The following is a 25,767-nucleotide window of genomic DNA, read 5'->3' as shown; positions in this document are numbered from 1 at the left end:
GTTGACTCATTTGCACTATCAGAGTGGGCTGGCGGGTTTGTGTCCCTTTATACTCTTGATTAATATAACAGGCATGAACACTATGAAGAGGTGATGTACTGCAATGTGCAATCAATTAAACGAGGATAATTTTGACCTGAAACATTATACCAATAAGGTTACATTAACTAATAATTATATCATAAGGCATGCATAAAACAGTATATAATACAAAAGACAATATACAAAACAGTAATAATACACTCAATGTCCTGGGGATATGCATGTTCATTCATAGAAAGATTTGTCTATGAATTAATGGAGAGAAGTCTTTTTTTATGGGCATTATGGAGCTTGTCTTTCCTAGAGAATGAAGTGACAGGGAAAACTCTTAGTTGCTCTCCGGGGCGATGCCTTTGAACTCTACCTCATGGTTTGTTTGATGGGTGAGGGGTATAGTGGGTTATTTGTTAAATATAACAAATAATTGCGTGTTTGATCCATCTCAGTCACTACAATCTCATGGATGGTTGTGTATGTGTTAGCCGTTTACTTGGGGAAGTGATGGCACAGGGATGCACTGTGGGACAACGACGACAAGTAGGGAGTGTGATGCTCTGGGCAATGTTCTGCGGGGTAACCCTGGGTCCGGCCATTAATGTGGACTTAAATTTGACATGTGCCACTTACCTAAACATTGTTGCACACCAGGTACACCCCTTCATGACAGTGGTGTTTCCTGGTGGAAGTGGCCTCTATCAGCAGGATAATGCACCCTGCCACACTGCACACATTGTTCAGGAATGGCTTGAAGAACATGGTGCAGAGTTCAAGATGTTGCCCTGGCCTCCAAATTCCCCAGATCTCAATCCAATTGAGCATCTGTGAGATGTGCTGGACCAACGTGTTCTGGCTCCACCTCGCAACCTATAGGACTTAAAGGATCTGCTGCTAACGTCTTGGTGCCAGATACCACAGGACACATTCAGAGTCCATGCCTCGGTGGGTCGGTTCTGTTTTGGCAGCATGCGGATGACCAACAGCATATTTTTCAGGTGGTCATAATGTTTTGGCTTATCGGTGTATGTGCTGCGTGCGTTCCTCTCAATAACTAAATAAACGCACAACAAAAATAACAGCGGTGAGAAAGTTCTGATAATAGTGATGAACCGGAAAAGATTTCCACGTCAAAGAAGGTGGAGCCACAGAGCACACATCTACCTATTATGTAATTGCCACGGACCAATGGTATTACGAAGGTGTTTACCAGTCGGAGCGGACTTTTCCTGAAAGTTTGCTTTGGCAAGCTGTTTCGAACTCCTGAAACGACTCAAAAACCAACTTTGTTTTAGTGTTCGAAATGACGTCACACTAATTCGTTCTTCGATTTCGCTTGATGTAAATGGGGGCCTGTAATGGAGAGTTGGTTAGGCATTTGCTAGAGTGGAGTTTGTAGTTTCAGTGGATTTAGGGTTAGTGGTGGGGACAGGTTAGGTGCTCTGCCCTAAATGCACAGCAAATGTGATGCAATGCACACTAAATGTATTTCTGAAAAGCCAAGCCGATGCTGATTTGTGTTTTTATTACAGTATGTCTGTTGCTTTCACTTTTTGCTTGCAAACACTTCAGTTTGAGGTTAATTTGTTGTGACTTCAAGCTACTATGACACCTTCCACTGCATACGGGAACACTTCCCATAAATCCTGATGTACTCGTTACATCATATGAAGAATGGCGTCTACGCTAATATTAGTCTCTCTGTTTATCCCGAGGTTTATCGCAGTCCGCCGGATCCAGGCTGTATCCAGATCTGATGAAGGACCTGCGCCTGGGCACGACGACAGCGCAGTCCTGAAGTGTTCTCACGGGTTTGCGTTTTTGAAAGTTTGCGCAGAAAGAACTTAAGAGTTTTCTGTAAAAACGGTGTTGTGTTAGCGATCATAAGTTAATAACTTATGATCGTTGCGACGGAAGTGAATCAATCAAACTAACTTTAGCTGGACAATAACTTTATTCTAGAGCTGCCAAAACAATCACTGTTACTTTATTTTCCTATTATCAATGTAAAGCCGCTTTGGAACAATCTACATTGTTAAAAGCGCTTTATAAAAGAAGATGACTTGACTTGACTAGAGTATAGCCTAGTAGTAGCCTGACCTTCTTTCCTTTATTTATGGATATGAAGTAAACGCGCATAGAAGAATGATAGAGTATGCAGTTTCCTGCGAAATGCGTCCCGACAGCTCCAAAATAGAAATAATTATTATAGGTTTACTGTAGTGATTCTGGGTAGTAAACACTGTTTGGAAGATAGATGCACAATGTGCTCTGTAATTATTAAAAATGTAGTTTATTTAGAACAAAAAAGTTACATAGTGAAGCCTTAAATTAATCAAATGCTTCAGTGTCACCAAAAGGCTGCTAAAATACTTGTTTTGGCTCAACACTGCAGTTGTGTTCTTGTGCACTCCTTTTACAAAGAAAAAACTGATGTACTGTGAATTAAATATCAATGATGTTTAACAGGGATTTTTTTCTCTATTAGGACTGTTCTTCTGGACACCAGCGGAGAGAGGGCAGGTCTCTGGACTTCCATGACAGTGCTTCCATATCCATGGGTCCTCTGGTGTTGTCTGAAGGGAACACAGGTGAACATTTCATTTATTTGAATCATTTGCTAATAAAGATTTGTGAAGATTTCTGTTATGAATACATTACATTTCACTGCATTTCATTATATTCCCTGTTCACAGATAAGTGGGTCCCAGAACAAGTGAAGGTATCTGAGGCTTCTTGTCTGTGTGGTTCTCTGATGCTGATACTTGTTCCTCTGATGAGTGTCCTGACACACTTTTAGCTTAATCCCACAGAATTTACATGCACATTGTCTAATGCCATTTAATGAATGTGGCAGTGACGCCACACTGGTTTTGGGTTTCTAATTGTTTCTTTGTCATTGATGCTGTGTAGCCTTTGATTGTTTACTTACAAGCACTGACAATTATTTCATTATTAATGAATTAAGTAATTAATCTTCACAATTACTATACACTATGTTAGTCATTTACTTTTTACTTAAGAGGACATGCTATAATAACAAATTTGTGTTTATTCAAATCATGCAAAAACAATAAAAGGATCATTCCTGTTCCACGATTCCTTTCAGTTCTTTAACTTGGTTAAAAATGTAAATGCTTTGAAGAATGTTACCGCACTGAATTGTTCTTTCTGATAAGGTATGATACGATGAGGTTCAGTCAATGCTCAAAAACTGTAACCCAAATTCTTCGTTTTGTTCTAGTTTTAGTTTAATTAAATAAAGGCTGCATTCAATAAGTTGATGTGCAAGCAGTCCTTGGACACTCTTTTTGAATATTCTTAGATCTTACTAAAGCCTATAAAGTACCTGGAAGTGCATGTTCAGAGGCCTGCAGTGCTGCTGCATTGACTTTTGAAAGAGTCTTTCCTGTAAGAGTCTGAAACATCAGTATGTTCATGTCAGATCAGTCCACTTACACTCCTGAAAGTTGCTTTAAGCTGCGTGAAAATTTTTCTGTGACTTACTGAATTGACTCTTGTGTAAGAGCAGAATATTAATAACTTGTTACCACTAAGACTCATTGGCACATGTTATATACCTTTTTGTTGGTGACATTTTTTTCAATTACATATTTGGAAGATTGCTAAATTTATCAATAAACTCTGCTATGGTCATGTTTGTGTGATGTTTACTGTGAGATTTATACATTGAATGTAAATGTTCCTTTCAGGTGTAATTGTTTTAAACAAGTGTCGTGATTATTCTACTAGTCCTTCCTAAACGGATAAACTAGTGACATGAGACCTTTTGGCCTGTTATATCATGGTTTAGAATTATATTCAGTCACTATAACAACTTGAGCAAGGATGTCATGGTACTGTGATAAACCAATTAATTTGTCATATATTCAGTGCTTGCATAATTAAAGCCAAGTGCACACTGTACGATTTATAATAGTCCTTTACGACTGTAGCTTGTCAGACTGTATGAACATGATTCCCGCTGTAACCCATATCACTCTGTGGGATCTCAGTTGTCATTGATCGCTTGTACTGACGTACAGTCTGACATTAAAGACTTCAGATCAGAGGAATCTTTTAGGATTCTCAAAATTTGTCTCAGACGGCTAAATTGAGGCCAAAATCATACAGTGAACCCAAGTCGATATTCGATGCACATTTTACCAATTCCAAACCACATCAATCTAAATTACTATTAAGATTATATATCATCATTTATAGGCGATATGTAATTGTTGATGAGGGCTAAAAATGCCTTTTATTCAGTTTTGTATAATAATTAGGCAGTTCTCCGTCTCTGAGAAACTGACACCTTGTACTTCTGGAGACTCCTATAGGTTGTAGTTCTGGAAAACGGTGACACTGGAGACTAAAAGGTTCCTGGTGGTTTCACACTTAATTATTTGCCTTTATTCTTAGTGTTTTGCAGTCTTTTCTTCTTAACCTGTTTTTGCAACTCTGCTGACAATTATTAACAAAGCATTTCATTGTCCGATGGTCACGCCTTCATTTAGAAATTTCCAAAATGTTCCATCCTTCTCAAGTGATGATTGTATTATATATTTATATATTGTTGCTGGGAATCTTACTGATCCAGATGAAGAGGAACATGATCTGATTTTAGGTCAACATATACATTAACTATTGTTTTCACTGTAATATCAGAGCAGCCAGTACACAACAGAGCTGCACAATGAAGTCAAACAATTAAATGACAAGCACTGATACAATCTCTTACAAAATAAAAAGAAATGAAACACTTCTTGAAGGTATTGTTTAGAGATTACTCCCGTTTCCAGTAATGATCCACCCACAGTTATTAAAAGCACTGATAAGATTGTGAGCGCTGCAGTTCAGCATCACTGTATTGAACCAATGAAGAGTGAATCTCCCTGAGTTTGCTCTGATCTCAGGTAAAGTTATTTCATCATGTATATTATATTTAAATTACTTGTTTGGATTTTAATGGCTTACAAGTTGAAATGAACATATATAGAAACAAATATTGTTGTTATTCCTTTTGCAGATGTATGTGTATAATGTTGAGATGTTGTCTTTACAGATCTGTTTGTCACAATGAGGTTTCTAATTTCACTGTGTGCGTCACTGATCCTGATGGTTAATGGTGAGTGTTTTATACATCTTAAAATCTATAACTGACCAAATATGTCTCATTGGATTGACACTTTCAAATAATGAAAAGATAAAAAAAGATCAAACTAATAAGATACTCCTAAATTGAAAACTTTAATATTTTGTTTTAACAGGTGAAATAACCAATGGATCAACAGGTACGGTCATTTTTTCACTTTATAACCTTAAATTCCTCTTTCTATCTTTTGCTTTCCATAAAAATGTATGTAACACTTTGCAATAAGGTTCATTAGTTAACATTAGTTAACTACATTAGTTAGCATGAACTAATAATGAACTGCACTTATACAGCATTTGTTAATCTTTGTTAACATTTTTTAATACTTTATTAAAATCGTTACCATTAGTTAATGCACTGTGAACTAGCAAGAACAAACAATGAACAGCTGTGTTTTAATTTTTTTTATTTTTTTAACAAAGATTAACAAAAACAGTAACAAATGGATTGGTCATGGTTAGTTCATGTTAGTTAACACATTAACTAAGGTTTAATAAATTAACCTTATTGTAAAGTGTTACCAAATGTAGAAATGAAACAAGTGTAGTAGGGAATCAATCATATAGTAAATGAGCCTGTCATACTTGAGAAGTCTAGAACTTGCACACTTTTGAGGGGTCATTCTGTAGGTAGCCTAAATGTTTAAAAGTGCAGATGAACGATTAAATACTCTTAATTAAAATTCTTTGCGCTGTGAAATATGTCAGACATTACTTGGCTAATGTTCCCTCTGTTTTGTTTTTGTTTGTTTTTTGTTCTTTTGAAACCAAGCTTTCTCTATTGGAATGCAACAACCTGTCAAACATTTAAAAAAGAACCCACATCAAAGAACCCACATCATAATACATTTATTTAATGTTTAAAATACTATTTATAATGCTCTAGATCGTTAGATCCACGGAGCTGCTCATATGCGTCATTAAAACTGCTTGACTGAAGAACTGGGAAACGCTGTTGTGTGACAGTAATTTGACCTATTACACAAACTTGCATGTTTATCTCTAGGTTTAATCTAGTTATTCATTAGTCAGCTGCTTATTGATGCTTTTCTGTTCTACCTTGAATAACGTGACGCTTCCATAACGTGTTGTTCCCATAACAGAGATGTGCGCTGTTTCTTTCGCATTTTCAAAGGCTGATAAAATATAATACTGTGGCTTGGCTTGATACACAGTCAAATGGTGTTACGAAATCAAAATTCTAAACCTCTTTTACTGTGCCAGTTTTATGGGCCTTATAATGCCTTAATTGTAAAGCAAATCGTGATTGGTTGGAGTGAGAGCTTGCTATGATTGGTTTTCTGATTAGCTTAAGTAGACGGTGGGTGGAGTCCACTTATTTGTGGATTTGTCTGCACGTCTTGAAACTAAAAGTGTTTCAAAATCCACAAATGCGTGCTGTGATCCACAAATGCACAAGAAGTAATACACAAATGAATGTCAGGCAGAGTTGTGTTTGTGACTAAACAATTATTATTTTTATTTTTTATTTTTTTTTTGTGTGCAAATCTAATTTTTATTTATTTGTGAATTTGATTTAATTTGTGAAAATCTTTGCATTTATTTGTGAATCTCAAACTATTTATTGGGAACAATGCAACAATTCTAACCCCATAAAATGTCAGCCTGTGCAGGTTTCGGGGACCTGAGGCCGCCCTGGCGATTTATGTAGGACACCACTGACATGTTGTCCGAGCGGACCAGGACGTGGTGTCCTCGTATTTGGGGACAAAAACGCGTCAGCGCGTTGTCTACTGCCAGCATTTCGATGCAGTTTATGTGTAGAAGCTTCTCCCGTTCTGACCATTGGCCGAAGAACGGTCTGCCCTCGAGCAGCGCTCCCCATCCCGAGGTGGATGCGTCCGTAGCAGAGGTGTCAAAAGTATTCACATTCATTACTCAAGTAGAAGTATAGATACTAGGGTTTAAAAAGACTTCTGTAGAAGTTGAAGTATCAACTCAAGCTTTTTACTCAAGTAAAAGTATAAAAGTTCTGGTTTCAAAACTACTTAAAGTATAAAAGTAAAAGTAATGTAAGGAAAAAAATGCCATTAAGGACAAAAGCTTAGGCCGCGCCACAGAGGCCTATATAGTGCACTATCCCACCTCCTCAAAAAAACACATTTTTCTAAAGGCCATATTTGACTATAATTATATAAAAATGTTGATGTTGAAAAATTTGGGATGATGCACTATAGGCTACCTGTTTCAGCCATATATATGCCCATAGAAAATTAATTTTCTAAATAAATAAGCTAAATAAGCGGAGGAATCAGGAAACTAATAGGATAATGTATTAAGGTTTTTAGTCTATATTGACCTTAACAATACGTAAATTAATTAATTCTGTAATGTTACAAATAACTAATAAAGACATGGTGACAGTTTAACAGAGACTTAACTTTACTCCGCTCATAGTGCAATGCAATAGTGCAATACTGTCTTGTTCCTTGCTTTTTGAAGAAGCCAAACACATGTCTGCATCTTTCATTAAAGTGATATAGTTCACCCAAAAATGAAAATCATTTACTCACCCTCAAACTGTTTCAATCCTGTATGAATTTCTTTCTTCTGATGAACACAAAAGAATATATTTTGAAGAATGTCGATAACCAGACAGTGGATGGACCCCATTGACTTCCATAGTAGGAAAAAAAAATACTATGGAGGTCAATGGCTATACCATCAACTGTCTGGTTATCGACATTCTTCAAAATATCTTCTTATGTGTTCAGCAGAAGAAAGAAACTGGTTTGAAACAACTCGAGAGTGAGTAAATGATGACAGAATTTTCATTTTTAACTAAGTGAACTAATCATTTAACAGAAATGAACTGTTGGCATATGTTTCACATCAATACTGTCCAGTTTGTCCTGTTGGACACGACACACAGCAATACTGTCAAGTGTCACTTGTGACCTCTGAGCCATGTTTTCAGTGTCCTAAGAGCACTGAAACTTCTTTCAGTCCAGCTGATGAGACTGGGATGATTTGATCAACAGGCCTCTCATTTCAACAAGACCAGCCTTCAACAGACCAAGCAGACCTTATTTTTTCATGTTTTATGGGGACTTTCCATAGAATGATTTTTATACTGTACAAACAAACTGTGTATTCTACCCCCCTATAGACTAACCTTACCTATTACAGAAAACTGTCTGCATTTTTACATTTTCAAAAAACAAAAGTCTGATTTATAAGGTGTTTTCTGAAAAAAAAAGAAAAAAAAAAGGACAAGGATTTCGAATATTGACATCTTTGTGGGGATATTTTGACCCTATAATGTAGAATTGCACACACACACACACACTCTCACTCTCTCTCTCTCTCTCTCTCTCGCACACACACACACACACACAACACTCACACTCTCTCTCTCGCTCACTCGCTCACACACACACACACACACACACACACACACACACACACACACACACACACACACACACACACACACACACACACACACACACACACACACGCACACTAACGATTATGTTAGTGTTATGTTACGATTGTCATTATATTGTAAAAACGTCTGTCCCCAAATCAATATTTGACGCGATTTGCCCCGTATTCTTGAGCACAGAACTGTTGATTTCTCCCTCGCTTACCGCATCTAGGTTTCTAAGTTTTGGCGCTTCGCACAACCAAATGTGACTACAGCCTCTCACAAGTTAGAAAGAAAACACAAAGCCAATCAGTTTAGCGATGTGTGTTCAGGAGGCGGGACTCAGATCTATTAACCGTTTGTGTAATTGGCCAATTTTTTTTTTTTTAACGACGACAAGACGGAATGAAAACAAGCCGAAATGAACTAGGAGTAACGAGGCTATTTTTAAAATGTAAGGAGTAGAAAGTACAGATAATTGCGTGAAAATGTAAGGAGTAGAAGTAAAAAGTCGTCTGAAAAATAATTACTCCAGTAAAGTATAGATACCCAAAATTTCTACTTAAGTAATGTAACGAAGTATTTGTACTTCGTTACTTGACACCTCTGGTCCGTAGACACTACCTTCACACTCGAGGAAGTCCCCAGGCTTACACCTGATTGGTACCAGTCGATTGCTTTCCAAGGTTTCAGAGCTGCGATGCATTTCTGATTGACCTTGAGACGAAGCAGACCGGAAGCCCATGCTCGGTGCGGCAGTCGCGCTTTCAGCCAGAACTGTAGCGGGCGCATGCGAAGCAAGCCCAGCTGAAGTACTGATGATGCTGAGGCCATGAGACCTAGCATCCTCTGAAATTTCTTGAGCGGGACAGATGCGCCGCAGCGGAAAGAGCTCGCTGCGCGCTGAATGTCTAGTACGCACTGCGGTGACAGTCGCGCTATCATAGACAGCGAGTCCAGTTCTGTGCCCAGAAAATATATTATCTGTCTGGGGGACAGAGAACTCTTCGCCCAATTGACTCTGAGACCCAGATTCTCGAGGTGATCGAGTAAAATGGTCCTGTGCTCTATGAGCACCGAGTGAGATTGAGCTAGAATCAGCCAATCGTCCAAGTAGTTCAATACTCGCATGCCCTGTAGTCTGAGGGGTGCGAGCGCTGCTTCCATGCACATCGTAAATGTACGGGGTGCTAGGGACAAGCTGAACGGTAGGACTGTGTACTGATCAGTGATGCGCGGGTTGATCCGAAATGAGCGGGTGCCTGCGGTCACCCGCGGTTACCCGCGGTTACGAGTCATCCAAAAATATTTTTTATGATATTCGGGTCGCGGTTGGTCGGGTCGTTTGAAATAAAGATGCCAATTAAACCTTTGTAATTTATATAGTACTAGAGAGCATATGAGCGGAGTGGAGCGGTGAGAATCTCCCCTGCTCAAAGCTACATCAGGCTGCTCCGCTCATTATCGCTCAGCGCTCATCGCAGTTTGCTCCGCAGAAGAAATATAGCCTACACAAAGTCCTGTAAAATTAAATGAATAAATGGGCCTAAAAATATAAATAACAATTATATAAACAAAAATAGAGCCTACATAATTTTAAAAGTAGGCTAAATTTACTATTAGGCCAGAATTTAAGTTAACTTTTGCGCAACGCGCACGATTAAAATTTAAATGGGCTTATATCCATTGTACACACAAACTGCTGTAAAATAAAACGAAAAAATGGGCCTAATAATATAAATAAAATTTATATAAACAAAAATATAAAAATATATACTTAAACGTTTTAAAAGGCCAACATTCTTATAACTGAACTTTTGCGCAGCGCGCAGGATTAAAATTTAAATGGGCTTGTATCAATTGTTTGAATATTATGCTATATTTAATTTACACTTTGTTACAAGTTACCGTATTCAATTTGCTAACCTTTTGCTTTCTTCCCAGTGTGTTCACATAGCACACTGCATGTTTTCGAGAGATGTGTCTTTTTAGATTCCAAAATGAATCTTTACTGACTGAAACGATGTCTCCGCATTCGTTTTCTTCTACCACATTATAGTTAGTTTTATATTATAGTACTGTCACGTTACACTAAATAGAACCCAAGCGCAGACAGTAACTTTCACAAAACACGGTTTATTTACAACCGGAAAACAAAGACCCACGATGGGGCAAACAAACAATAACTAGACTTGACACTAAAACGGAACTGGAACATTCACAGACAGACCACAATACTCACAGAACCTAATGTTAACAAGACGAACCAGCACTGAGGAACAACCACCGGGAGCTTACATAGAACACATAATTACAAAGGTACAGGTGACACTATGAACATCAATACTAACGAGGAAACAAGGGACTTGGTAAGGACACATGATCACAGGTGACGCTAATACAACATTAACATGGAAATGAGGCAAAACACAAGACAATGCAAACACATAGTCAAAACAACCGGCCATGTGTTTGCACACAAAACAAGAGACAAATACATGACATAACCTCCTCCTTACGGAGCGGCTACCAGACGCTCCACATGGGACATAACCAACTGTAAACTAGACATAAACCAACAAAACATAACAACCATTAACAGTGGCAAACACGAAAACATAACAGTAGGATCGGGATGACACAATAAAAATAACACATGAGGGAGGGGGGGGTGGGGGAACAAAAGAGTTTGTAGGTGGAGGTCCAGAGTAGATAGGTGGAGGTCCAGAGTGGGTGGGTGGAACAAAAGTCCTGGATTCACTGGACATGGGCACTGATTGAGGACACGAAAACCGGGCAGTTCTGGATGGAGACACATGAGGTACAGTCTTGGAAGGGACAGGTCAGGGCACAACAGGAACAGGGGTAATCGGGGAAACCACAGGGGACACAACCGATGTTGCTGCAACAAGCAGAGGAGCCGATACAGAGCCCAAAACTGGGGGCGTTGCCACTCGCAACGGAGCTGGGACGGGAGGTACCACAGACGGCTCAGCGTGGACAGTCCTAGACTCCTTCGCTAGGACAGAATTGGTCTTGGTCACTCTCCCATCCACCTCAGCGTGGACAGGACTTGACTCCATAGCTGGGACAGGGCTGGACTTGGTCACTCTCCCATCTACCTCAGCGTGGACCAGACTGACAGAAGCAACCTGGAGAGTCGGCACAGAGCCAGGAAGGGACTGAGACGGTGAACCTGACGATCTCTTCCTCCTCCTCTTTGACCGCGGTGCAGAAGCCATAGCCGGACCTAGGATCGGTACCGAGATCCCAGCAATGTCCGTAGCAAAAGCTGAAGGACCTTTTGTAGACGTCGAAGTGGCGAGAACGTGGTTGCCAAGCGTTGTCGTGGCTAGGACGCGATTCTCCGGGATCGCTGGCAATGCTGAAACTGACAACGTCCTCGTGGGGTCCTGCTGCTCCCGTCGACGCACATGGTCCACCACCTCTCGAAACGGGCGTCGGATCAGACCCTGCCGTTCAGCCAGCGGAGGAGGTACATTGAGCCCCGCGATGAAATAAGAGTTTAGGAGGACCTCCGGCGTAAAATTTCTCTTCTCCTCTAGGCCCTGGGCATATCTCTCCAAGGATCTCTCTCCCTGGGGAGGAAACGGAATCTTGCCCCTCCTCATGTCCTCGATGGTCGACTGCCACCATCGCTCCTGGTCACCCAACTGGCTACTGGCAAAACAAGACATAACCTATTGTCTGCTGGGTTAAAAAAATGGCTGGTTCGTTCTGTCACGTTACACTAAATAGAACCCAAGCGCAGACAGTAACTTTCACAAAACACGGTTTATTTACAACCGGAAAACAAAGACCCACGATGGGGCAAACAAACAATAACTAGACTTGACAATAAAACGGAACTGGAACATTCACAGACAGACCACAATACTCACAGAACCGAATGTTAACAAGACGAACCAGCACTGAGGAACAACCACCAGGAGCTTACATAGAACACATGATTACAAAGGTACAGGTGACACTGATGAACATCAATACTAACGAGGAAACAAGGGACGTGGTAAGGACACATGATCACAGGTGACGCTAATACAACATTAACATGGAAATGAGGCAAAACACAAGACAATGCAAACACATAGTCAAAACAACCGGCCATGTGGTTGCACACAAAACAAGAGACAAATACATGACAAGTACACCTGTATGACTTCTTATTTTCCTTTTTGAAGTAGCCTACTCTTTGAACTCCATTATTGAGCCGAGTTTTGACTGAAAATAGAATGCATCTTGCAGTCATCAACATAGACTGAGTCAGGCTTGACTGAGCATGCTTCAGAATCGTGGTGTGCGCGGAGCGAAATTGGAGCGGGAAATAGGGCGACGCTCCATCCTTTTAAAAATGCCGCTCTGCGCTCTATCCAAGATCCGCCCGCTCGCTCCCGCTCCACTCCGCTCACATGCAATTTTCTATGAAATACATAGGCCTGCTACACTTTGTTGGCTGAATAACTGGCGCGAAGATGACGCACGAGTTCAGTCGAGCTCAGGTAGAAATGGAGGCGGCAAGAGAAAAGGTGAAGACTGGGGAGTGGAAGCTCCGCAAATACACAAACAGAAAGAGCAAAGTGTGGGAGACATTTGCCGAAATAATGAAAGATGATGACCAAAGTGCTGGCTTTGTCATGTGTACTTCTTGCAATGGATTTACTACTTTTAAAAAATGCGGGTCAGGAAGCGGGTCGGGTACAATATTTTCTTCTTTTTTTTTTTGCGGTCCGAGTTGCGGGCGGGTTAGTTGAAAACGTCGGTCGGGTGCGGGTTGTTTATACATTGACCCGTGCATCACTGGTACTGATATGCCTGGCCCTCGAAGGCGAATCTCAAATATCGCCTGTGACGTGACGCTATCTGTATTTGAAAATACGCGTCTTTCAGATCTATTGACACAAACCAATCTCCTCAGCGAATCTGCGCGAGGATTTTTCTGGTCGTGAGCATTCTGAACTGTCGCTTTGCAAGCACTCTGTTCAGTTGCCTTAGATCTATTATGGGTCTGAGACCCCCGTCTTTTTTCGGTACCAGTAAGTATCTGCTTTATAGCCCTCCTTCGCTCTGAGCTTGAGATAACGGCTCTATGGCCCCTTTGCTCAATAGTTTCAAAATTTCGGCTCAAAGTAGGTGTGTTACTTCTGTTTTTACCGTGGTCTCGACGCGCGTCGCATAGCGGCGAGGGCGTCGGCGAAACTGTAGCGAATAGCCTCTTTCTATAATGTCTAGCACCCACTTCGAAACCCCGGGTAGCCTCGCCCATGCATCTGCATGAATGGCTAGGGGTTGAATGTGAAGCGCGCTCTGGTCGCTCAGCGACAGAGGGGCTTCGGTGTGCTGCAACATAAGCGTTGCGCTTATGACATTCGAGGCAGAGGGCGCGCTGATAACAGCGGGCAGATTGCCCGCGTTCGACTCCTCTGCGGTGGTTAACCAAGAGGGGGAGGGCTGGGCGAGTCCCGTAGGACTTGTCATGTCTATGTGTGGATGTGGGCGCGGGATAGCGGGCACATTTACCACACCGAGAGCATTGTCCGCCTGAGCAGAGCGAATGCACGCTGGTTTCGTTTTTACAGAAACGTCGAGACATGCAGAACGTAGTGATTGTGGGCACTGGGCAGTGGGCACATCTGCTACGTTTAATGCGCAATCGAACTGGGTCGATTTTATGTGCGCGAGCCCTGTGTGGCGGGCTGTGCTTGTGTGTAGGAATGGGCACTGGGCAGTGGGCATTTTGTCTACACTCATAACACCATCGGCCGTGGCCGGGACACCAGAAAATACACTCTTTGTGGGATTTATCTGGGTAGCCGTGAAAACGGCATTTGTGTACAGGCAAGCGGGCAGTGGAACCGGCTTGTTGACTGCAAAGTACACTGGAACAGTCACATTTCTTGGAACTGAACGAGCGATGAGTTTTGGTGGAAGTCCGGCCGCAGCGGGACTTGGACACCGTCGTTTCCCTAGGCGTGCTAGGACGACTTCGGGGCCTCTGGCTTTACCGCAATCCTGGGCCGCGGCCCACGCGGGGCGGAGCGGCGGCCAGATGAGCGAGAGCGCGGCTTCGCGCTTCGGGCCTGTCGGCTCTGCGAAGTGGCGGCGGTGGGCGGAGGCTGTGGCTGTGAGCTCTGAGCAGACGGTTTTGCACGGCCTGCTGCAGAACTGGAGCGCTTCGGCAGGAAGTGCTTCATAGCCTGTGACGCTTTCTGTACCTCGGCGAATCTTTCCGCAAAATCTTTGACGGAAGTTCTGAAGAGGCCAGCAGGAGAAAGCGGAGCGTCGAGGAACGCGGCGCGCTCAGACTCAGACATCTCAGAGAGCGTTAGCCACAGGTGTCTCTCAGTCACAGTGAGAGAGGCCATGCTCCGTCCTATGGCCTGTGCAGCAGACTTAGTAGCGCGGAGAGCGAGGTCCGTAGCACTTCTTAAGTCTGGCACGCAAATTGCATCTGGTCCTTTCTCGTCCAGCTTTCGGAGGAGATCGGCCTGGAAAATTTGCAGTGTGGCCATAGTATGCAGCGCTGACGCAGCCTGCCCAGTGGCGGAGAAAGCGCGACGAGCAGGGTTGACGTCATGCGGCAAGCTTTTGAAGGCAGAGCCAGCTTAGCGCGCCGTCCAGCGGAGGGCGGGCATAGGTGGGCTGCTATCGCTTCTTCGACCGGCGGCAGCGAATGGTAACCTCTGTTTTTAGCATCGTCAACATCGGAGAATGCTAGCGAAACAGAAGAGCGCATTCTAGCTGAGAAGGGGGTGTTCCAAGACTTAGCGACTTCTTCATGTAACTCAGGAAGAAAGGGCGCTGGTCTGGATGCAGGCGAAGCGCGCTCCCCAGGAAGAAAATATCCATCCAGCCGGTTGTGAGCAGGCTGTTCAGGCGTAGACCACTCGAGGCCGAGGCTCGCCGCGGCCTGTGCGAGTACGCGCATCAGCTCTGACTCGATGCTAGCTCTTTTGCCTGACGATGCGCGGACAGAGGGCGCGAGATCCACAGAGCTCGCCCAATCCTCACTGCCCGATGCCAGGAGAGAGCAGGAAACATCCTCCCCCAACGCGGCTTTCTCATCAGCGTCGTCGACGGAAGCGGCGGCAGACGGCGGCCGCTGTCCGTCAGGAAGAGACACTGACGAAGCCGGTGAAGCTGGCGGGCGAACCGGCGAGCTTTGACGGGTGGGGGAAGGTTCCGGGACCCGCTGAGCACGGCGCTTTTTACGGCGCGGCACTACAGCGGGCGGAGGTGCAGTCTCTGTGAAATATGCCAGGCGAGTCCTCAGAGTCACCATAGGCAGTAGCTCGCAATGATGGCAGCCGCCGTAAGCGAGCGGGAGAGCTGCATGATCCTCACCCAGGCAGGAAACGCAGATAACGTGGTGGTCCCCGTCGCTGAGTGTGGCTCTGCACGAGCCGCAGGAAGGCATCTTTAAAAAGACGCAAGCTCTTTTAGACAGTGTGTGTTGCCTCGCTCGATAGGCTGCAGAACAGCCAATAGGCACACGAGCCGTCTTGCCTATGTCTGTATGCTGCCGCAACGCGTTTTACAATAATACAAAATGAAGGATAATTTTTTGGCTTCAATATCTCGCGGAAAAGGGATTTTCCCCTAGCGTAAGATACTTACGCAGTACGAGAGACCTCTCGTAAGAGAACTTTTGTGCGCACACACACTTTTAGGATGAAATCTACTTAAAGTTTTATAAATGAGGCCCCTGGTGTATATGCCGGTAGATAATACAAAGTGTATAATACAGAGATCTCTTTTGTCCATGACAGTTGCTTTCCAAAACATCAGCAGTGATCCCTGCTACAACTATGAGTCTCTGGATCGTCCCTGGAGAGCCAACAATGAAAGTGGAAATAACATTTGTGATGACAATTTCTCCTGGAATGGCTGGTACCGGTTTTTCTACTATGGAATGGACATCCGGATGTCAGAGACCTGTGTTAGTTCATACAGCTGTAACACAAACTATAATCTGTGGCTCAATGATACTCACCCTCAGATAGAGGATGGAGTGGTGACCGGGGACGTCTGTGGTAGTTATTATTTGGGAAGCTGCTGTGATTACAAGACAAAACCCATCAGAGTGAAAGCGTGTCCAGGCAATTACTATGTCTATGAGCTTGTGAATCCACAATTATGGTGTTCAGGATACTGTACAGGTACTGTGCTTTTTGTATTTTTTTAATCTTTCAAACCTTTTAAAATGATTTTTCTCATGACATGAATTTTCTTCTTTTTAGATGTCAACACTATTTCACAGGCGGTTTCCACTATAAGTCCAGATTTATTCACTGGATCCAGCATCACCTTGAGTAAGTTGCATATAATATATATGAGTGAATATATGATTATCTCAACAGCCAAATTTGCTCTTGTTTTTTCCAATGAAAATTCTGCATTAAAGTTTAAATGGCAATTTTTATTCATTAACTTGAACCATCACTATCTAACACAGTCATGTTATGTATAATTGAAGTGAAGTGAAGTGAAAGTATGGTAACCCATACTTGGAATTTGACCTCTGCATTTAACCCATCCAAGTTAATGCACACACATTAGGAGCAGAGTAGTGAGTAGTTAACACACACCCACTGCAAACGTGGCTACACACACCCAGAGCAGCGGGCAGCCTTTGTGTGGCGCCCGGGGAGCGATTAGGGGTTAGGTGCCTTGCTCAAGGGCACCTCAGTCATTTCCCACCGCTTCTGGAATCGAACCAGCAACCTTTGGGTTACCAGTTCAACTCCCTAACCACTAGGCCATGACTGCCCCTAGTGCCCCTAGTAAACTAATTCAAATTGGTTTATGAATCGCATGATTATTTGTAGTTTGACTGGTTTCAATTTGCACTTGTGATGTTCATCATTGAAATGTAATATGTTTTGGTCTCATCATGTCTCACTAACAGATTATGACCCGTGTAATAACTACAACATACTCGACAACTACTGGAGAAGCACACTCAATTACTGGTCTATATATGGATATATATCTGTTCATGATGACACTCATGTTGAATGGGATGGCTGGTATCGACTCTTCATTGATGGATCAAGTGCTCAGATGCCTGAGTGGTGTTTTAATTTTTTGTCATGTGGAAGTTTTAGTTCTCTGTGGCTTAATGGGTCTCATCCTCGGCTAGAAGATGGAGTTGTTACTCGTGAAGTTTACGGTACTCACTATGATCAGTGCAGTCGCTACAGGTCCGACCCAATCCAAGTCAAAGCTTGTCCTGGAAATTATTATGTCTACAAATTTACCAGACCACCTCTTTTAATCCCAGTTCCTGTATATTGTGCAGGTATATTCATTCATCTTTGTTTTTTTCATGATTATCATGAATTGTATTGATAGTTTTTATGTTATTATAATGCACACTTTCTGTGTAGTATCTTTCTCTGCTCCAAGTGTCGATCCCTGCTACAACTATACCAGTCTGGATCAGCCTTGGAGATCCACAGACAACTCTTACTATAGTAACTCTTACCACTATGGCACGTGTGATTATAATGTGGAGTGGAATGGCTGGTACAGGATGTTCTACAATGGTGAAAATACTCAGATGCCAGAATCATGTGTAAATCAAGGCATGTGTGGAACTTATAACCCACTGTGGCTCAACGGCCCTCACCCACAGCTGGAAGATGGAGTGGTCACCCTTCAGGTCTGTGCTTTCGCATGGAATGGCTGCTGTACTTACACATCCCATCCTATAAGACTCAAAGCCTGTCCAGGAAATTACTATGTTTATGAGTTTGTCAAGCCAATATTTTGCGGAGCTTACTGTGTTGGTGAGCACTTACTCATATGATCTTCAGCCATTAAGTTTTCTGAATTTTGTTTAAAAATATTGAAGTTGATATAAAATGTTCCTAATACCAGAAGCCTCAAGTCAGTCCATCTCATCAGTGTCTACAACTACAGAGATGATCCCATCCATAGAATCCATTACTCCGCCAATCACAACCACTGGTAAAGTCTTGCTTCCTTTATAAACTCTCTTGAGCATCTTTTTTGGATGTGTTTTTATTAAACATGATCTCTTGAAATGTTCCTGTTTATCGCATTAAGTAAATTCATAATAATTTCTGCAAAAAACACATTAGGAAGAAGTAATACAGCTCACAAATGAGTATACAATTCAGACTCTATGTATAAAAATGAACATAGAATGCAATTTGAGATAAAGTGAAGTACTGAAACTTTGTTAATAGTGAAAACTAAACCACCAGTGTGTCTCAAACTCAGTTCAAAACCAGTGGGGATTTCTTTAAGATTGCAAGGGAAGCTCGACTTCCCCTATACTGTCAAAAAATGAATGGTCAAATATGTACTAACATATGTATTAGCATTTTATTGAGTAAAAATGCGTTAGAACACGTTCATCCCAAATACGAGTTCGTTCAGAATCAGCTACATATAGCAGGTTGGCTGACTCGATTTCCTTCTCATACATTCCCGTAGCGCCACAGTGCATTTCCCTGTTGAAGCCCAGCGTCCATTGACTTCAATGGAGCTGCTTTGAACAGTTTTTTTCAGTGCTTCGAAACTAGACGGTCATTGGATAAATACTGCGATTATGTCCCGCCCACGGACGCTCAGCATCTCTGGGGGTGAATGAGGAGTGGGCTGGCCTGGACTCCGGGCTTCTTCGTGATGATTGGAGGGTCTGTCAAAAGACTGCATTTCCTTTTGACTGACAGCAATTTTGTACTATAAGAAATCACTGAAGCTATTCGCGCTCAATCCCATCGCGGATTTCTCAAGTGTAGTCGAAAGACAAACTGCTGCAACCTATTTCTTGATATTTGCTTGGCGAAATTGCTAGCCAATTTTCATCATACATTTCACAAAATGATACACCACATTCCTTGTTTCAGTTTTACCGAGTTTAATATATATATTTTTTAGATCGTTCATTCATTCATTCATTCATTCATTCATTCATTCATTCATTCATACAGTAGGCTAGGCTAGCGTCGTAGGGGTGAAACTGCACACGATGGCAGACAGTGCTAATATTGTCGACCTGATTTTGGCGAAGCCATTTGACAGTGTTCCTTACGAGGAAAAACTTAGAATTAAACAGCAGGGCAGATCAACAACTAAGATTGATTTAGTGCAAAAGATAGAGAAAAATAACAGGTCTTTTCAGCTCTCCTGGTATGACAAAGTTAGCTGGCTGACTGGAAGTGCTGTGACAAATAAAATGTACTGCTGGCCTGCCTCTTGATGAAACCATCTCACGGATGTGTTGTTTGGTCAAAGGTAGTGTTTGGAGATCTGTCTAACTTTGATAGGGCATATAAAAGACATGAAAAGAGCAATGAACATGTGAGTGCATGTGCAAGATTATGTTGCATGGGCAGGATCAGGGTTGAGCATGCAATCAATGAAGGTGTTCGCAATCAAGTGGCTAAACATAATGAAAGAGTCAAACAAAACAGGGCCTTCCTAAACCGCCTTATTGATGTGACATCCTTGCTTGGCCGGCAGGAGCTGCCATTTAGGGGACATGATGAGAGTAGTGAATCATCCAACAAGGGGAATTACAGGGAGTTCACAGAAACATTAGCTAAATATGACTCTGTCCTGTCCACACAATTCAAGTCCTCAACTGTGTTTTCTGGTATGTCCCATACTATTCAAAATGACTTGATCTCTGCTCTTGCAGCCACCGTTTCTGATCAGATCAGAGATGAAATTCAGGATGCTCCCTTTTTTGGATGGCAGGTGGATGAAACAACTGATATATCCTGCCGTGCCCAACTCTCTTTCATTGTTCACTATGTGGATAGTGCAGGTAAAATTCAGGAGCGCTTTATCGGATTTTTTTATGTTTCTGGGGGGCGAGATGCCCAGTCCGTTTTTGATGCTACAATTTTAAGGATAAGCTTGTGGCACAGACCTATGATGGGGCTGCTGTCATGGCTTCAGATCTCAATGGTCTGCAGGCCAAAGTGAAAGCAATAGCTCCCAGTGCAATGTTTGTGCATTGCTATGCACACAGACTGATTCTGTGCTGTCACAGGGGGCTAAATGCTTGCCTCAGTGCAGATTTTTTTTTTTTTTGCATCACTCTCAATTGTTTGCCACATTTTTTTTTTTCAAAATCCACAAAGAGGACATCTTTTCTGGAGTCTGCAGGCTGTTCAAGGTTGCCCAGAAACGCTCCTACTTGATGGAATATCACATCACGGATAGTGAGCACTGTGGAAAACAATGTTGATGGCCTCCTGCAGACATTTGAGAACATCATTGCAGATACAACAATGGATGATGATACACTGGATTGTGCCAAAGGCTTTGTGAGGAAACTGGAGGATTTTGAGTTTGTGTTCATGTTGTACACATATGAACAAATCTTCTCTGAGACTGATGTGGTCTATGATATTGTCCAGCAGAGGGCAATGGATGTTCTTTACTGCAAGAAAATAATTGAGTCTCTTCTTGCATTTGTCAAAGAAAAGAGGTCAGAGGGGGCTTTCCAAGCTGTTTGTCAAAACAGCAGATCTCACATCAGACCCACGAAATGAGCCCATGAGAAAGCGCCGTCTGACCCACTTGCAGGATCCCCAAGAGCGATACAGAAATCTGTACATGGCCATCCTTGATAACATCTTGGAGCAGATTCCAAATTTGGAAAGTATGCGCATCTTAGAATAAGTCAATCCAGAGAAATCTGATGACATGAGACAAGTATTTCCAGAGGAGGCCTTCCAAAGTGTCCTGAAAAATTATGGTCATCACTTTGATTCAGGGAGACTGAGGTCAGAACTTCAAGTCCTGTATTCAGATTACACAAACAAGATGCAAAATGAACTAATTAGCAAACGATACATGCAAGTGTAATACGCAATGACATTTTAGAATTTTTTGAATCTTTGTGCTCACTCGCAAAGTGACTCAATTTGGCTGTTTTTAACACTTGTTTTGTCAGCTAAATGAGGGGAGACGGTCTAAAAGTTCAAGACAAATTGTCTTCAGCTTTGAACTTAAAATACAAATAATACAGGGAACTTAAGTAAAGAGTTATCTGGAGATAACCATTTCATGACTACAAAAATGATGCATAAAACAGCATTAATTTATTAATTCCGCAAAATGTATATTTGTAATGTTTCCATGACAACAGCTCCCCCTGTTGACCCCTGCTACAACTACACTATCCTGGATGATTCATGGAGAGCCACCAACAATCAACATTCCTCTCAAATAATGTGTGACGCTTCGGTCAGCTGGAACGGCTGGTACCGTCTCTTCATTCAGGATCAGAACGTTCAGATGCCAGACACATGTGTTGATGAGTATAGTTGTGGCACTCATGCTCCACTGTGGCTGAACGGAGGACATCCAACAGTTGAGGATGGAGTGGTCACTCGAGATGTCTGCGGTCACTGGGACAATAACTGCTGCTATTTCCAATCCAATCCCATTAAAGTCAAAGCCTGTCCAGGAGATTATTATGTCTATGAGTTTGTGAGCCCAACTACCTGCAGTTTGGCATACTGTGCAGGTAAATATATTTACATGTGCCCTTTGTTTATGTAAGAGGACCTGGTGTTTTTTAATGTAATATTTATCATTTATTCCTAAATAAATTGTTCTTAATACCAGAATCCACAAGCCAGTCAATCCAATCAGCGTCTACAACAACAGAGACGATCCCATCTATAGAATCCATGACTCCACCAATCACAACCACTGGTAAAGTATTGTCTTGCTTCCTTTATAAACTCTTATGAGCATCTTAGACTTTTGTTTTGTTTGACCCATTACACAAGAGTGTAGAAAAAAATCATAGCTAAACTAATTTCTTCTGAATTTAAATCACATTAGACAGAAGTAAAACAGCTCACAGAATAATTATGTCCTCGATTGTGGAAATGGGCATTTTCAAAAAAAAATTCTAACATCAACTTCCTCATCTTCTTAACAACCTTTTGTTACACTTGTTTTTTTTTTTTTACACAATTTTCAGTCTTTCCTATAGTGATGATGGATGAGGAATTTGGCTTGGGTATCACATCATAATTAGAGCAGGAAGTTGTGACTTACAACTTAAGTTTTCTTAAACACTCAGGTGAACTTAACTTACAATATGATTTGTTAGAATTTCTAGGGGTGAAAATAATTGTGGCACAAGTTTTGGAGAAATGTTTATTTACTTTTTTCCTATAATTTTACCTAAGTTAAAGGATAGATTGTTGTGAAAACAAAAAAGATAAACAACGTTTTATTCATATTTACCAAGGGTGCCAATATTAGTCCACAGTAACTCCAATCCACAACCAGAGGTCATCATGTCCCACTACTAATAGCAGCCAGATTCCTCTCACATGACATAAACTCAAAATGAGCCTCACAAATCACTGTGAAATGTAAATGTCAAATCTTCTGTATGTTTTGTTCATTCTCACAGCAGCACCAGAAATATTCTACCCTTTCGGCTCATCAGGAGACACAAGAAATGCTGCTGCTGATGATGGAAGCTCCATTAAAATTCAGCTGTTGAGGCCTTTTCTGTTCTTTGGCCGAACATACCAGCAGATTTATGTAAAAATTGGATTTCATCTCGATTTTAAGTCTTAATGTGAGTGATTGCATTATAAGCTCATCTGTGGCTGTGATTCTGACAATATATCTCATGTTTCAGGTGAATAATAATGGACACCTCACATTCAACCAGTCTTCATCACAATATTTGCCATACTCCTTTCCCTCTAATGGAAGCCAAGATATAATTGCTGGTCTCTGGACCGACCTTGACAACAGTGCGAGAGGTGTGGTTTCATATCATCAGTACACTAATGGAAGTGTTCTCACACGCGCCACTCAGGATATAAACAATCATTTCCCAAATCTGGCCTTCAACGCTTCTTGGGTCTTTGTTGCAACGTGGGATAAAGTTCCTTACTTATCCTTGTCTGGCACAGTAAGTTTGATTATGCTTCTGAAATGTGACTGTTTTTACTAAATTCAATTCAATAAAAAAAAAAAAAACAATAATCATTTTGTCTAAAATAATGAACAATGAAGAGTGATTATGCTTTTTTCCAATCTTTGCAGGAAACATCGTTTCAAGTGGTTTTAATTTCAGACAGTAATTTTTCATTTATTCTGATGAATTATGGTGACATTTCTGTAACAGAACGTCAGGTGGAGGTAAAAGAAACCTTTCTGTATCAGACTAAAATGTTACTATTCAATATTATATAAGTGCATGTATGTTTGCATACTGTTTAAATATATAATTTGCATTTTTTACGTGTAATATACAGGCTGGTTATGACACTGTAACCTCCACACACTACTTTGTCATTCCTGGATCAGTCAACGGGAGCTTTATTCCAAACCTCAAGAGGTCCAGTAATGTCAATGTCACAGGCCGTTGGGCCTTCAGGGTGGACGGTGGACACAACCTCTCTAAAGGTAAGAGTTCTGTCTTTCTAGAAATAGATAAAAACAATAAGGTTTTGTTTTAATTGGCAATTTTTCTGATAACTCTATGCAATGTTTTGAATGAAAATAATGCATCTGTTTAAACATGTTATTGAACAAATATTTTATTTGTGTTGCTTCATCATGTGCCCACAGAGTTTATCTAGTGTATTCATATTCATATCATCATATATATTTTTTTTATAAAGTCTCATCTTCTGCATGCATGGAGCTAAAAATCGTAAAAACAAACAAATAAAAAAAAAGATTTAATTCTAACGTTCAGGTGGTTGCAAAGTTTGTTGAAAAACTCAGGCTATTAATATCAGTGGATCTCATAAGGGAAATTATTATAAATGTTAAAAAGATCCATTTAATTCACTAGAATTTTTTTTTAACTTGAGACCAAGAGCAATAATCGGTCAGGGTGTAAGATTTTGTACACACAACGCTTAGCTATGGTAAAAGTGGAAGTTTTCTTTACGTTAGTGAGGTGCATTTAGCTGATACTGTTTTCCAAAGCGACTTCAAATAGTGGAACACGAGCAGCTTGTCACAGAGCCAGCAATATTCATAGTGTACAATTCCAGGTTTAATTGAACGCTTGTTTAGGAAGCAAGCTAGAACAGAGGTTAATTGCAGAAAAGAAAAATAAGAAGTATTGTATTATATCTATCTGTGCTTCCCCTTCTAGTTGATGGAAATCCGTGTTCTGAACTCAGCTGTTCTGAGAACGAAAGCTGTGGGAAGAAAAATGGTGTTTACGGCTGTTTATGCAAAAAGGACCGTGATACACCACAATCACATTCTGACTCTTTTGGTTGGTGTAATTCCACAACTAAATTTAAAATATAATACAATATTCAGTCATTAATTAGCTTTGCTTTTTGTCTCAGATGTCTCAGAAACCTGTGAAAGCAGCTCTGGCTCCATGTCTGTGTCTCGCTGTCAGCTCTTTGAGGCTGGTTTTCCAGCTGATGTCTTACACCTCAATGATCCCAGCTGCAAAGGAACGGTCCGGAATGGCAGAGTGGAATTCCATTTTGATAACGATGAACACATCTGTGGTACAAATCTTGTGGTAGGTTTAACTATGTATCATTTATTCAAATACACCATCCAATTATTTGTATTGCCTGATGGAACCAACAGAGTTTGACCACTTGGCCAATCTGAGTTTTGGGGAAAAGAGTTTGGAACATTTGCCCACATTCTCCACCATTAATATGTAACCCACCAATATTTCTCTTGACTGAGGGAAATTTTGGCTTAGTTTCTGCTGTTGCAATACCTTGAGTTCATTTTAGGCTAAATTACAACATTTTACATTATTTTGTTGTCCACAGGCTAACAGCACCCACTTCATCTATGATAACTTTATTCTGGGGACACCGAGGTCAGAAGGTGACAGTCTCATCAGCAGAGAGAAAATCCTGAAGCTTTCTTTCAGCTGTGTTTATCCTCAATCACAAACACTTTCCATGAATTTGGAGATAAACCCACTGGAGAGGTGGGAATCTTTTAAGCAGGAAAAGCTAATGCACAGTATAAAAATTAATGAATATATGTAATTAATATAATATAATGTAATATAAATGTATTAATCTACATTTCTAAATCTAGATTGAGTTGAGGAAATTTTTTCTTTTTAAATGGATCTTGAACATTTCAACAGCATGGTGCGCAAGATCCTCCCCGCTGGTGAAGGCAGATATCGGGTCCGGATG

The 25,767-nt window shown here is 41.3% G+C and overlaps 2 protein-coding genes across 2 annotated transcripts in view; both read left to right on the top strand.

Annotated features, from left to right (window-relative positions):
- Nucleotides 1-3,276, top strand: part of LOC309485174 (uncharacterized protein) — a 74,143-nt gene extending 70,867 nt beyond the window's left edge. The window contains exons 20-21 of the mRNA XM_082151863.1: nucleotides 2,525-2,627; nucleotides 2,733-3,276. Coding sequence (XP_082007989.1) covers nucleotides 2,525-2,627; nucleotides 2,733-2,836 — 207 coding nt within the window. The 3' untranslated portion in view covers nucleotides 2,837-3,276. The remainder of the gene's footprint in view (nucleotides 1-2,524; nucleotides 2,628-2,732) is intronic.
- Nucleotides 3,277-4,923: 1,647 nt separating this feature from the next.
- Nucleotides 4,924-25,767, top strand: part of LOC309485175 (uncharacterized protein) — a 40,400-nt gene continuing 19,556 nt past the window's right edge. Inside the window, exons 1-17 of the mRNA XM_082151865.1 lie at nucleotides 4,924-4,952; nucleotides 5,102-5,164; nucleotides 5,307-5,330; nucleotides 16,369-16,758; nucleotides 16,840-16,911; nucleotides 17,508-17,900; nucleotides 17,989-18,390; nucleotides 18,482-18,571; nucleotides 21,735-22,115; nucleotides 22,217-22,306; nucleotides 23,022-23,155; nucleotides 23,256-23,534; nucleotides 23,669-23,764; nucleotides 23,881-24,031; nucleotides 24,735-24,860; nucleotides 24,937-25,121; nucleotides 25,387-25,444. Of these exons, the coding sequence (XP_082007991.1) occupies nucleotides 5,116-5,164; nucleotides 5,307-5,330; nucleotides 16,369-16,758; nucleotides 16,840-16,911; nucleotides 17,508-17,900; nucleotides 17,989-18,390; nucleotides 18,482-18,571; nucleotides 21,735-22,115; nucleotides 22,217-22,306; nucleotides 23,022-23,155; nucleotides 23,256-23,534; nucleotides 23,669-23,764; nucleotides 23,881-24,031; nucleotides 24,735-24,860; nucleotides 24,937-25,121; nucleotides 25,387-25,444 (2,920 nt within the window). The 5' untranslated portion in view covers nucleotides 4,924-4,952; nucleotides 5,102-5,115. The remainder of the gene's footprint in view (nucleotides 4,953-5,101; nucleotides 5,165-5,306; nucleotides 5,331-16,368; nucleotides 16,759-16,839; nucleotides 16,912-17,507; nucleotides 17,901-17,988; nucleotides 18,391-18,481; nucleotides 18,572-21,734; nucleotides 22,116-22,216; nucleotides 22,307-23,021; nucleotides 23,156-23,255; nucleotides 23,535-23,668; nucleotides 23,765-23,880; nucleotides 24,032-24,734; nucleotides 24,861-24,936; nucleotides 25,122-25,386; nucleotides 25,445-25,767) is intronic.

This window comes from Leuciscus leuciscus, assembly GCF_965113295.1.
Source record: "Leuciscus leuciscus genome assembly, chromosome: 21".
NCBI lineage: Eukaryota > Metazoa > Chordata > Actinopteri > Cypriniformes > Leuciscidae > Leuciscus > Leuciscus leuciscus.
Note: the sequence above shows the minus strand (reverse complement) of the source record. Positions and strands in the feature narration are given on the sequence as shown.